This window comes from Nymphalis io, chromosome 29 (genome assembly GCF_905147045.1).
Source record: "Nymphalis io chromosome 29, ilAglIoxx1.1, whole genome shotgun sequence".
Taxonomy (NCBI): Eukaryota; Metazoa; Arthropoda; class Insecta; order Lepidoptera; family Nymphalidae; genus Nymphalis; species Nymphalis io.
The window spans coordinates 3161964-3176831 of record NC_065916.1 but is presented as its reverse complement, the minus strand read 5'-3'; the positions used below and the strand labels follow the sequence as shown (position 1 = coordinate 3176831).

Sequence of the window (14868 nt, the reverse complement as noted above, 5' to 3'; positions counted from 1 at the left end):
AGAATTGCATACCTATTTACGTACTCTATTTAAATAATTGTTATCGTTAAATTATATCGATAAATAGACACCACTAGTAACCCTACTCCGGCGGGGGTCCCTTTACTTTATAATTATACCACATAATTGCATGATTATTCTCGTCCTTCCATTCATTACGTGTTTTATTACACTCGATTTTCTTCGCGGAGATTTAAGATGATATCACTTTGATTTTATTTATAAAATCAGTTTTATAAAATTCTATTTACTTTAAACCCTGATGGTACAGTGGTTAGACCACGTGAATCCTAATTGAAGATTCAAAACTTCAAACCAAACCGTGCAACACAAATGTGCAAGCGAACCCGTGACTCCCCTAAGAGTGGATACCACTGGTTTTTATACGTATACGTACGTCAAGCCCCAGGTTGTTCTGAAAGAACAAACATGTCATGTCAAAAAGTAATATCCAACATTGACTATAATAATTATGACATTTAAAGGATACAAGCATCATAATTACATTATATTTACTTGGTGGTAGTACTTCGTGCAAGTACATCTGTGTGGGTACTACGCACTCATCACAAATCCTACCAACCGCCCAACAGCTAGACATAGTATTGTTGTGGTCATTGGAAGGATGAGTGAGCCAGTATAATTATAGGCCCAAAGGACAACCTCTTAGTACCCAAGGTTGATGGAGAATTAGCGATGTAAGGTGGCGTCAATATTTCTTACAGTGCTCATGTTTTCTAGAGGTGACCATTTCGCACCAGCTGGCTCATTTAGTCTGCGTACCTAACAGTAACAACCTGTTAATGTCCCACTGCTGGGCTAAGGCCTCCTCTCCCTTTTAAGAAGAAGGTTTTGGAGCTTATTCCACCACGCTTCTCACGAGCATATGGGCCACCTGATGATAAGTGGTCACCAACGCCCATAGACATTGGTATTGTACGAAATGTTAACCAGCGCAACCTTGGGAACTAAGATGTTATGTCTCTTGTCCCTGTAATTATACCGGCTCACTCACCCTTCAAACCCGAACTCAAATAGAATATCTGATGGGTAGGTGGTTTCAAAAATTTTAAGTAAATTTGTCAAAAAGTTCACTATGGATTTGGCTACGAAGACCTTTTCATATCGACCCTTACTTTAGTTTATATTACTTAATTGATGATATAACTTTAAACCTAAAAAAAGCGGTATTTCTTATATCTAATCTTACATAAAGTGGAAGACTTAGTTTGTTCTAACGCGCTAATCGCAGGACCTAACTGTCCGATATGAAATATATGTTTGCGTTGGATAGATCAATTATAGATATAAGTAGGATTTCAAGCGAGATTAGCCAACTGCGCAGAAGATATTATAATGCGCAAATGTGTGCGCAACACAGGTGCACTCTCGATTCCCTATTTCTCATAATCCGTGCACCATTACATGCTTTCCAAGTCCCGGGCTTGTAATTTTACTACTATTATATACTGATAACACAAGAAACAAGCATTTTTTAGTAACTTCTACTATCAGATACGTCAAGGTAAGCCGAGATGGCCCTGTGGTAAGAACGCGTGAATCTTAACCGATGATCGTGGGTTCAAACCCGGGCAAGCACCACTGAATTTTCATGTGCTTAATTTGTGATTATAATTCATCTCGTGCTTTACGGTGAAGGAAAACATCGTGAGGAAACCTGCATGTGTCTAATTTCACTGAAATTCTGCCACATGTGAATTCTACCAACCCGCATTGGAGCAGCGTGGTGGAATAAGCTCCAAACCTTCTCCTCAAAAAGAGGAGAGGAGGCCTTTAGCCCAGCAGTGGGACATTCACAGGCTGTTACGGCGGTACGGCAAGTCTTTTATGGGACAATGTATACGCTTTTATAACAGGCTCCCAGAAAACGTTCAAAAATATTAAATTGTGTAATTTAAAAGAATCGTTAAGTATGTTAAAGTATATTACAAAACCAATTACATTTTAGATGATTACACACCTTGGGAATGAAACGATCGCCTCCAGGCCATTTAAAATAAAAAGTATTTAATTATAAAATACATTATAAAAATTGAGATAAAAATAATAATAATCCTACTGAGTTTCTTTCACCGGTTCTTCTCAGTCTGAGGTGTTTATTTCCGAACCGGTGGTAGATTTATGATAATCAAAAAGTATCGGGTAACGCTTCAATATTATACAAATTTTTACATAGAATTTCTTAAAAGAAAAGTATACACAAAACCAAGATTTGAACCTAGGACCACAAGATCTGCAACCTCACAATCTAACCACTAGACTAGACCATCGAGTTATTCAAGTAACATAAAGCCTTAAAACTATTCTATCAAGATAAGTGTAATATTTAAATATTTCAATCATCCTATATGGAAAGTTTGTTTTATTTGATTAAACCCTCCATGCCCACCCATTACAAGTAGATTACATCCTCTGTAAGGGTTGCTGGAAATACTTTGAGTAACCTTTCAGGTAGGGTGACCATTGTTAACTGTCACACAAGTATAAGTACAGTAAGTTTTATAAAAAATATTTTGTTCGAATATATTTTTACAAATACTTAAGAACACAGTACGTATCTTGATTTTTTTTTTTTTTTTTTTATAGAATAGGAAGGCGGACGAGCATATGGGCCACCTGATGGTAAGTGATCACCAACGCTCTTAGACATTGGCATTGTAAGAAATGTCAACCATCGCTTACATATCCAATGCGCCACCAACCTTGGGAACTAAGATTTTATGTCCCTTGTGCCTGTAATTACACTGGCTCACTCACCCTTCAAACCGGAACACAACAATATCAAGTATTGCTGTTTTGCGGTAGAATATCTGATGAGTGGGTGGTACCTACCCAGACGAGCTTGCACAAAGCCCTACCACCAGTAAATATAGTATAGATAGTTACTCGTTTAAATTTATTATTTTAAAAGTGATTCGTACGCTTCGCTGTATAACGCTTTTACGTGTCCCCTCGCCGCAAAGTGAGACTATGCTATGTTGGATTCCTGGCTACAAGCGAGTCTCTCACGTCAGCGGTACCTTCCTCATCATTGTGAAACGTGTGGTGGGGGGAGGTGCGCATAGTGCTGTCTCTTTCCCCGATCGTTTTCGGCGAAGCTAAGAACTTATCATTCTTCAATACCAGTCAAATTGAAATGGGATCTTAGAGCTACAGGCTTATAAACAACAGCATTTATACATAAGATAAATAATAGTAATTAAATAAAGTCTTAGTTTTGGCTCGTGTACTACTGATGGCAAAACTAACAGTGACATAAAACACTTTGACAGCTACATGACTTATCGTGAGTCATTGTATTGAGAACACTCAACCGTGCCGCTCGTGCACACTGACCATGTCGGACGAACATATTACACAAAGTACCTCGGTTTCTGCAACATATACATACACAGTCAAATCGAAATCCTTTTTTTAATTCTTATTGTATAATTATATATAAATATATACCCCATATATGTTGAGATATGCTATTTTTATTGGTTTTCAATGCTTGTCCTATAACAAAAAAAAATACGCAAATTGCGAATCGAGAATCAAGCACACAATATTAATATAACATATATATTTAAATAGACAAAAAGAAAAGAGTTCAGTACATATCTTTCTCTCTCTCTCTCTCTCTCTCTCTCTGTTTGTCTCGCTTTGAACCCGCAATTTCCAGTTAAGTTTTGGTTCAAATTCATATATGTGCATCATAAGTTTTCAATAAAAATGATAGTCGATTTATTTTATATATATAAAAAATTGGTAAGCGGACAGGTAAATGGTGCATCTGATGATAAGTGGTCACCACTGCTTATAGACATTGGAGATTTAAGAAATATTAAACATTCCTTACATCGCCAATGCGCCGTCAACGTTGGGAACTACAATGTTAAGTCCCATGCCTGTAGTTACACTGACTCACTCACCCTTCAAACTGTAACACAGCAATATACATTGATGTTTAGCGGTAGAATATCTGATGAGTAAGCTACCAAGTCGGGCTTGCACAGGATCCTACCACTTAGTTATACCACTAGTCGTATAATGGTTCAAAATAAAACTATCCGAGTAAACAAGGAATAGTGCCCACCCTACACATTCGCAGCTCTTTGTAATCGGATCATGAGAAATATTCAGATGGAGATTACGTCGTTCGCATTGTATCGGGACGTGGAGCATGGATACTTTTCCCTCATAAGGTCTTTCTGACCTGCATTAGGCTTACGTCCTTTATACTTAACCCTTTATGGGTCTTTGTCAGCAGCCATGGCAAGAGATCATAATAATGATAACATGGCTATCATGCGACCAGGCAAATTAAGTAAGTCTTTAAATGTTCCAAGCTGGGCTACGGCCTCCTCTTCTAAGAAGCGTTAGTGGCTACACATGCGGCACAATTTCAGTGAAATTAGACACAGGCAGGTTTAGTCATGATGTTTTAAGCACGAGATGAATCATAAACAACCTAAGCACTTGAAAATCCAGTGGTGCTTGCCCGGGTTTGAACCCACTATTATTTAGTAAAATAAATAAAAACACATAACATTTCGTTAATATAAAAAAATATTTTTTGCTTTTCATTATTATAATAAATAACAATGGAGTATATAGTGTACGCGCCACACACAAATTAGGAAGTAGAGGGCGGTGGAGAGGGGGTATGGCGGCATAAGAGCGTCATGTCGTTTCCTGTCACGGCATACAGTTTTTTCTATCCCCTAAGGGTGCCAATAGATGTTTCAAATCAATAAATCTCAGTTCAATCCATATATTAAATAAAATACCTCATCGTATAATTCGTAAGCTTGTATATGTAATATTAAATGCGAACGGACGTCTTGAACAGCTGATCCATTTTCAATAGTAATTCGAAGCAAATTGATCCCCCAGTACGCCTTAAGTGGATACTACTTGGTGGTGGGTATGGGAGTTATTTATTGAAGATGTATATAGTAAAATAGTCAGTGCTATGTAATACATGACACACTCGACATATTGTCCTGCTTGTGTATTTATGGCAATTATCATAGCGATGAGAGCCGACACGGCCCAGTGGTTAAAAGCTTCATGCAATTGGAAGGGGTGTTTTTTTATAAAAATGGAAGTCGGACGGGTTATTGGGTCACTTGATGGTAAATGTTCATCACCCATAGACATTAGCATTGTAAAAACATAAATCATTTCTTACATCATCAATGCGCCACTAATATTTTGAACTAAGATATACTGTCCCTTGTATTACAGTCTATTGTTACACTCGCTCACTCTTCAATTTAGAGCACGATAAATGAATATTGCGGTTTGGTGGTAAAATATATGATAAGTGGCCAGTAGGCCCAGACGGGCCTGCACAGCTACCACCAAAGGTTCTAAACTTGTGCTTGAAACATGAGGAATAACCAGGATTGATCCCGCGATATTGCAACGCTATCCGGGTCGCGTTTCGTTGATCTATAATTTATTTATTTATTTATTTTTATATAGATCACCAACAAAATACACACTAAAAACATTCCAGATACATGAATAAAAAATAAGACTAGTGGTATCTTACTTATAGGTGATAACAGCATGCACAAAATAAGAGTTAAGCGACAACAAACAGAAGTTAAAAAAGGCTAATTAAAAACCGTTATATAACAACAATAAATTAGAATAAAGACAAGAACATAAGTAAACTATCTAAACTAAACAATTTTAAGTATTTTTAATTATTATTTTATTTTTAAATTTTTTCATATTACCGAAAATATCTAAATCTTTGTAATAAGTAAATAATATAATAATAATATCCTGGGACATTAATCACACACGGCCATCTGATCCCAAGCTAAGCAGAGTTTGTATGGAAACCAGACAACTGATGTACTACATATACTACTTTTCATTTGTAAATACATACTTATATAGATAATTACACCCAGACAAAGCGTTGCAACATCAGGCCGGATAATAATTGCATTGACGGGCCGGTTGGCGTGGCTAATAGATACTTGCCTTTCACACCAAAGGTTGTGGGTTCGATTCCCACCCAGAACAGACATTTGTATGCATGAACATGTCTAGTTGCCTTGACCGTGACCGTGACAGCCTGTGAATGACCCACTGCTGGGCTAAAGGCCTCCTCTCCATATTTGAGGAGAAGGTTTGGAGCTTATTCCACCACGCTGCTCCAATGCGGGTTGGTGGAATACACATGTGGCAGAATTTCAGTGAAATTAGACACATGCAGGCTTCCTCACGATGTTTTCCTTCACCGTCAAGCACGAGATGAATTATAAACACAAATTAAGCACATATTAAATTTAGTACATAGAAAATTCAGTGGTGCTTGCCCGGGTTTGAACCCACGATCATCGGTTAAGATTCGCGTGTTCTTACCACTGGGCCATCTCGGCTCTGAGTCTGGGTGTAATTATCTATATAAGGATGTATTAACAAAAGAAAAGTAGTATATGTAGTATATCAGTTATCTGGTTTCCATACAAACTCTGCTTAGCTTGGGATCAGATGGCCGTGTGTGAATAATGTCCCAAGATATTATTATTATTATTATAAATAATATTTAATTTTACCAATCGTTGTAATTTATCATGTTATTATAATGTGTTATGTGCGTATGTATATGTAGTGCATTAGATATTCGCAATTTTAATAATATTGCACCTCTTCCCACATATACTTTACAAAGAGGCTGATATATATTTATTTAATGGGCACATAAAAGCATACAATGTTAAAATAAAAAAAATACTATCACAGTACATTTCACACATACACATTTCCATGTAAAAATGCTACGAATAGTATCCCTTTTATACCGTTTTTTGCGGTTTTTTGTAATTTTTTATCATAATATTTTAGTTCAAATTTTATAATTTTTCTTCTTTAATGTAAGCTACTTATTTTTATACGTATCATTTTACTCTAATTTATGTTTTTATACACTTTTTTTGTTGATATTATTAAAATACGTTGAATTAGACTAAGAAAAACTAACTTTGTATAATTGCTAGTTAGCCTATAATTGCGATGTATGGTGTTAGATAAATGTCCGACCTGGGAATGAACCCAAGACTTGCAGCTTACGGCCGGTCTGTGGCCTTATATCTAACCACTAGACCAATAAGGCAGTCACAACAATAATAAACTATAATATTATAAGAGATAAGATTTATTTGTTTGTTTGTTTGTTTGTTTGTAACGGGTAAACTCAAAAACTACTAAACAGATTTTAAAAATTCATTCATCTACAGAAAGCTTCATTATTAGCAAGTAACATAGGCTGTATTTTATTTTGAAAAAAAAATAGAAATCTCTATGAAAAATGCAATAATGTAACCCAAGATATTAACAAAATATTCCTATAAAATATCCAATAAGACAGATAATTGTTCGACCTGAACGAAGTGGGGGCGGACCGCTAGTTTATTTATGTTTGTTTATATTATTTACATCTTTGCAATAGTCTCGTCCTCACCAGATGTCTGAAACAAAAGGCATCGCCGATAACCGATACGAAAGTACAGAGCAGACTCTGATGAACAACGATGTTATATTTTTACCAGACAAGAAGTTAATATGAATTTATCAAAAGAAGGTGAAACTTTTTATTTATTATAAAAATAATAAAAATAACAACCAATTCCGTTAATTACTAGAAATTAATAATAGCTTATAACAAAATTATTAATTTACTTGGTGGTTGGCTTTGGGTAAACTCGTTTGAGTACCACCCAATCATCGCTTATTCTACCGCTAAACAGCAATACTTAGTTACTTATTGTTGTACGCCGGTTTGAAGGGTGAGTGAGCCAGTGTAACTGAAAATAAATTAGTGGTCGATGGTCAATTTACCAGTGCGCTTTACATATTTAAATTAAAATAAAATGTGAACTAAATGTATTTGTTCCCGCTTAAAGCTAGACTAATAGAATTAAAATTCAAATAAACAAATCCATACATACAAAGGCACAAACGCACACCATGACCTTGGCTTATGTACATCGCAACACACATTGACACACACACACATACTTACGCACACAATTATACATATTATATTTTGTAACACTTAAATATGTTAAGAAGTACACATTTAATAATGATGCGAAAGCTATACCAATTCAATAAGTCCAAATTCACCGAACGCGTATGACTCCAATCTTGGTTATGAAGCGATTGTCTTATGTACCAAGAGATCATATACAGTAAGAAGGTCAAACACGGATGGCAAATTTCCAGCTCTTTGCGTAAAGGCTATTCTGGACTTAATAATAAATATTTCAATATTACAGTACGATGAAGTTAACAACGATAAAAAAAAATTATTTAACTTAACACTGCAATTTAACTTTATGCTGCTAAATAAAATAAATTCTACCTAAAAAATTCAAAATACTAAATTTGCGCCTGTATAAATATGCGCGTAGTAAAAGACCCACCAGCCAGATAGGCTGGTATGGATACACCAAGATTCAATAAGAAGAATATATAAAAACAGCTGACCCATAGTTATTTCTTACGACGTTGCTAGCTCATATACTAGTATAAAGCAACTTGAATATATTATGAAAGTTACACAAACTTAAGTTGTCGTGTATTAACTGAGAAATAACGCTTTAAATTTTCTGTACAACTCAAGATGACGGCTAAAGTTTAGATAGCTTCCAGCAAACATAGCTTATAGTTTTGATTTATAATTCGTCGCGAGTTTCTTTATAAGAAATACACAAAAAGTTTATAAAAAAGCACAGCTTGTTGATGTCCCACTGCTTGCTAAGAAGTAACAGTAACACTAACAGCCTGTGAATGTCCCACTGCTGGGCTAAGGCCTCCTCTTCTTTTTTGAGGAGAAGGTTTGGAGCTTATTCCACCACGCTGCTCCAATGCGGGTTAGTGGAATACACATGTAGCAGAATTTCAATGAAATTAGACACATGCATGGTTTCCACACGATGTTTTCCTTCACCGTCAAGCACGAGATTAGAATTATAAACACAAATTAAGCACAAGAAAATTCAGTGGTAAATGCCCAGGTTTGAACCCACGATCATCGGTTAAGATTTACGCGTTCTTAACACTGGGCCATCTCAGTTTTTTTCTAAGAAGGTTTGAAGATTATTCCACCAAGCATTCCAATGGCTGATATGTTTGCAATCCTTCGTATTAAGTTGGCCGAGGCATATGGGCTTTTTTATAAATATAACGTATCACCGAACGGCTCCAACGTTAGGAGTCGTTACTGATCCATTTATGTGGATCACCAATGAACATGGTGCCAGCCAAATCTACGAATCTAAAACGATTACGATACCGCAACGTCGTGTTTGTAGAAGTGGATAACGGTAAACAGTCTCGGTTACATTTAGAACAATTTATATTGCTACCTAGCCATAGAATATATGATGAGTTGCGGTACCTATACGGGCTTGCCCTTTCTGGTTGTAATGTCACCATGTCTTGACATATTCACACGAACAAGCGAATTACAAACTCGAAAAGCGAAATCGTCGAAACTGCAACGTTCATGAATAAACACGACGCAGGATTATGTAAATTCTTGGCTTTGAACGGCCGTTCGGAAACAACTGGTGCGGATCGATCGAAAGTTCTCGATGGTTCGGTAACAGTAATGTTTTTCTTACACAATAAACACTCGAATAGGATTTTTTTATTAAAGTATATGTAAACATCTACTATTCTTTTTTAAAATAAAACAAGACATACACGTCACTAAGTATATTCATTATTGTAAACCACATTATAACATTATACCTTAATACAGTGAATATAAAGATACTACAATAACCTCACCTTTAGTTGATTTTGCTACCAATGCACCAAACGAACTGCGAGCAAATCAATTTACACCGCCCTTTTTAAAACACTTAATCCTACTTTAAATTATAATTTATTTGACTACCCTCTTGTTGATTTTCTTACATTTTAATAAAAATAATCAAATCAAAACCATATTTATGTAAATCATACCTTTCTTAAAATTACATAGCTTACATATAATAACTATTTTTTATATTAAATACCAGCTACCCGTCCTGGCTTTGCACGAGTAGAATAAGGGTCTGCATGTATCGTTTATATTGAAGGACACACACATAACCGTAACAGCCTGTGAATGTCCCACGGCTGGGCTAAAGGCCTCCTCTCCCTTTTTGAGGAGAAGGTTTTGGAGCTTATTCCACCACGCTGCTCCAATGCGGATTGGTGATTACACATGTGGCAGAATTTCAGTGAAATTAAACACATGCAGGTTTCCTCTCGATGTTTTCCTTCACCGTCAAGCACGAGATGAATTATAATCACAAATTAAGCACATGAAAATTCGGTGGTGCTTGCCCGGGTTTGAACCCACGATCATCGGTTAAGATTCACGCGTTCTTACCACTGGGCCATCTCGGCTAATATATACACACATAAACATTTATTATTATTTTTAAAGATATTTAGATTTAAGCTCGGGTTTCAACGCAGGACTAATGAACAATAATTGTGAAAGTTAACCATATAGTAAATCTGATTTATTTTAAAAAGAACAACTACGCGATTCTTATCATTTCTTCTCGCTAGAGGCTGCTTTCTGAAGCGTTGAAAAACGCTTTACAGTAAGCTTACTTGAAAAAAATACATTTGATTTGATTTGAATAATAGATTCCTGTATTCAACAGGAATTTCTATCTCCTCACATCAATTTTTTTTATTATTTTATCGAAAAGTATCGCGTCGAATAGATCTCGCTTAAAATAATTTACCTTCTTGTATCTTGTTGCCAGGTCTCCGCGTGGGTCACGGATTTGGTGCTCTCTCAGAGCTCCGAGGAAAGGAAAGCGACCCTCGCCTGCATCCTGCGCGTAGCACTCACGTGTTGGAACATTGGAAATTTCAACGGAGCCATGGAAATCGTTGCTGGTTTGAAGTAAGTTTGAAGGAAGATAATAACGAAATGTTTTTTGTAATCTGTAAAAATTTTAGCGCTCAATACATTGTATAGGCTAACTGGGACTTCGAGCGCAAGATGATATCAGCATAAGATTTCGAGCGTAAGATGACATCATTGTAAGGTATTAATTAATTAATGTGTGCGTGAGTACGGTCAGCTCACATTTACACATCGATTGAGTGTATCGTGACCACCTCGGCACTACCACCATTTTTTTTCTTTATGGATCGCAAGATTTTATCAGAAATTTTTAGGAATTATATCTGATGGTAAGTGGTCTGTTATGGTGATCTTTAGTATAAAACCTTAGAGGAGATATTTAAAAGTCCTTAATTACAAAAGGAACATTATTTGATTACACTACTTACTGGTGGTAAGGCTTTGTGCAAGCTCGTCTGGGTAGGTACCACCCACTCATCAGATATTCTACCGCAAAACAGCAGTACTTGATATTGTTGTGTTCCGGTGAGTGAGCCAGTGTAATTACAGGCACAAGGGACATAACATCTTAGTTCCCAAGTTTGGTGGCGCATTGGTGATGTAAGCGATGGCTAACATTTCTTACAATGCCAATGTCTATGGGCGTTGGTGACCACTTACCATCAGGTGATATAGGCCACCTGATGCTCGTTCGCCAACCTAAACTATAAAAAAACACAAGTTACGTTTGTCGGGTAGCAGGAAAGGTCGCGCGATCGGTTCTTATCAGGCGTGAGGTATTTCTCTCCAAATTGAATAAAGTTGACCTTGTGCCAAAGCACTCTACTTAAAAGACTGTGTAGGAAATTTGAAGGGCTTCGAAAAGCAAAATAATATAATCATTCACTCATTCATTCACAAGAGGTACAATTCAATGAATACATTATAATGTCGTCTAGGTAGGTATCACTCATTACAATTCTACCGCGAAACAAGATTTAATATTATTGTGTTCCGGTTCGGATATAACATCTTAGTACCAAGGTTGGTGGTGCATTGATGATGTAAAAGATTATTAATATATCTAACAACGCTGCAAATACCTGTCGGCGTTGGCGGCCAGTTACCCTCAAGTGGCGTAGGCGTCCGCCTACCTATTTTATAAATGAAAATATTGCTTTTATATTTGTAAGATATTGCATCGAAGGTTCCTGGGCTGGTTTATTATAAACTTGTTTAGATTTGAAGATAGAAGAAAGAAGTGAAGATCGAGAAGACAAGAGTGTTGTCAGCAGGGGTTTCTTTCGGCCTTCAGCTGTTCTAGACTGTAGGCCGGCGGAAACTACTTGCTGACGTCACTTGCTTTCTGCTGGAAGAAAAAGAACCCTTATCTTCAATAGCGTCAGCTGATAATTGCAAGTGGTTAGAGGAAGGCTGGCAGAAGATTCCAGAACTTCAGGAAGACCCCTTCAAGGATACTAACTTGATCACAATAATAGATAATCATATCATAATTTATATGCATGAAATATTTTACAGATATTATGGTATATAAGGAGGTATATATTACATTTCGGCCCTTAAAGGCAAACAAGTATAATATGTACTGACATATATTTTATTTATATTAGGTTTGCAGACTGGCAAATAGGTCACTCAATTGTTGGCAATTCAAATTCATCGGCACCCATAGACATTGGCACTAAGAAATATTAACCATTTTCTACATCGCCTAGGGTGTTATTCAGACCCGTCTGGGTACCCACTCATCAGATATTCTACCGGTAAACAGCAATACTTAGTATTAAGGATGAGTGTTAAGGATGAAGGATGAGCCAGAGTAATTTCAAGCAAAAGACACATAACATCTTAGTTCCCATGGTTGCTTGCGCGTTGGTAATGGAAAGAATGGTTAATACTTCTTACATCGCCAATGTCTATGGGCGGTGGTGACCACTTAAAATAAGGTGGCACAATTGGCCGTCCACCTACCTATAACATAAAAAAGACAATCCGATTTACATGCATAATAGAGTTTCTCATGCGTAATTTACTCATAAACGTTTATTTCATTTTTTTTATTAATAGGTAGGTGGACTGGCATATGGATCTCATAGTAATTGGTCACTGACGCCCATAGACATTGTCGCTATAAGAAATATTAGCCCTCCCTTACAATGTGCCATTAACCTTGGGCCTTGTTCTATGTTAATGTTGGATATTGGCCCTTTAAAATGGAGCACAACAATTATTATTAACATATCGTTTTATTCGTTGTTGTATATAGTATGTATTTATATCATATACTTGTAATTTTGTATGTACTAATAATATAATTTATTTATTGATATATAATATTGACGAGCCGGTTGGCGTGGTTGGTAGATACATGCCTTTTACGTCGAAGGTTGTGGGTTCGATTCCTACCCAGGACAGACATTTGTATGCATGAACATGTCTGTTTGTCCTGAGTCTGGGTGTAATTATCTATATAAGTATGTATTTACAAAAGAAAAGTAGTATATGTAGTATATCAGTTGTCTGGTTTCCATAGCACAAGCTTTGTACAAGCTTAATTTGGGATCAGATGGCCGTGTGTGAAAAATGTCTAAGGATATTATTATTATTATTATTATTATTATATGTGTATTTTATAATTACATTTGTTTATTGGTTTTGTTTTAATTAAATATTAATATTATTACCACCACCTACCTCATATCCTATCTGTAATTACTTACACCGTTGGTTGCCTGGAAGAGATCGCTATGTAGCGATAAGGTCGCCATAATTGTACATTTATTTAGGCGGTATACATGTTCTTTTTTTTCTCTTTGTGGTGTGGTGTACAGTAAATTAAAGTATTGCTATTAGCGGTAGAATAAACGATGTGTGTCACCTTCCAAGCCAGGCTTGTACAAAGACCTACCTTCCGAGTACCGTACCGAATACCTTCATTCAATTTTAAAAATCTTGGTAGCCATATAACCAAACAAAACTTTTTTACTGGTGGTAGGGCTTTGTGCAAGCTCGTCTGGGTAGGTACCACCCACTCATCAGATATTCTACCGCAAAACAGCAATACTTGATATTGTTGTGTTCCGGTTTGAAGGGTGAGTGAGCCAGTGTAATTACAGGCACAAGGGACATAAAATCTTAGTTCCCAAGGTTGGTGGCGCATTGGATATGTAAGCGATGGTTGACATTTCTTACAATGCCAATGTCTAAGAGCGTTGGTGACCACTTACCATCAGGTGGCCCATATGCTCGTCCGCCTTCCTTTTCTAAAAAAAAAAAAAAAAAAAAAAAAAAAAACAAAAGAATTTTGTCAGGACACTGAACGATTTTATAAAAGAACAACAATACTAACAGTTTTAAAATAAATATTATAACTTGAAATGCTCGACTCGACTCTTTTCGTTATGACGCAACGCTTTACAAGGGCTATTAGAGTACAGTGCGGAGGTGTGACGAAACTCTTTGTAATGCCCGCTCCATTGAAAACTTCTCGCTTTGATAAACTTCTAAGCTATAATTTACACTCAAAGTATTTTAAGGTTGAAATTTGTAGATTTTTTTTTTGGTATCACAAATAAATCACTTTTTAAAAATTTAATTTTCGCGGTGCGTATACTGTGCCGTTGCTATATGGCGGTGCATAGGTGACCATTTATCTGTCTGCGTACCTATTTCAAATATTTTTTTAGCTGTTATATATACAAAAATCAATGGCCAACACTTCCAGATATAAAAACAAAATATATAATACTAGTAGGCAAGAGCCTTTTGAAAAGTACATTTTTCAAAAGTGACTTATCGAAAATCAACTTATTTATCGAAAATCAACTTACATAGATAATTGAATTATTATTACTGGTGGTAGGACTTTGTACAAGCTCATCTGAGTAGATACCACCCACTCATCAGATATTCTGCCGCAAAATAGCAGTACTTGGCATTGTTGTGTTCCGGTTTTAAGG

General features: G+C 36.2%; 1 protein-coding gene across 1 annotated transcript in view; it reads left to right on the top strand.

Moving 5' to 3' along the window:
* The window catches only part of LOC126779437 (1-phosphatidylinositol 4,5-bisphosphate phosphodiesterase epsilon-1-like), a 93553-nt gene that overhangs the window by 27303 nt on the left and 51382 nt on the right, over nucleotides 1–14868 (top strand). Inside the window, exon 4 of the mRNA XM_050503359.1 lies at nucleotides 10803–10945. Coding sequence (XP_050359316.1) covers nucleotides 10803–10945 — 143 coding nt within the window. The remainder of the gene's footprint in view (nucleotides 1–10802; nucleotides 10946–14868) is intronic.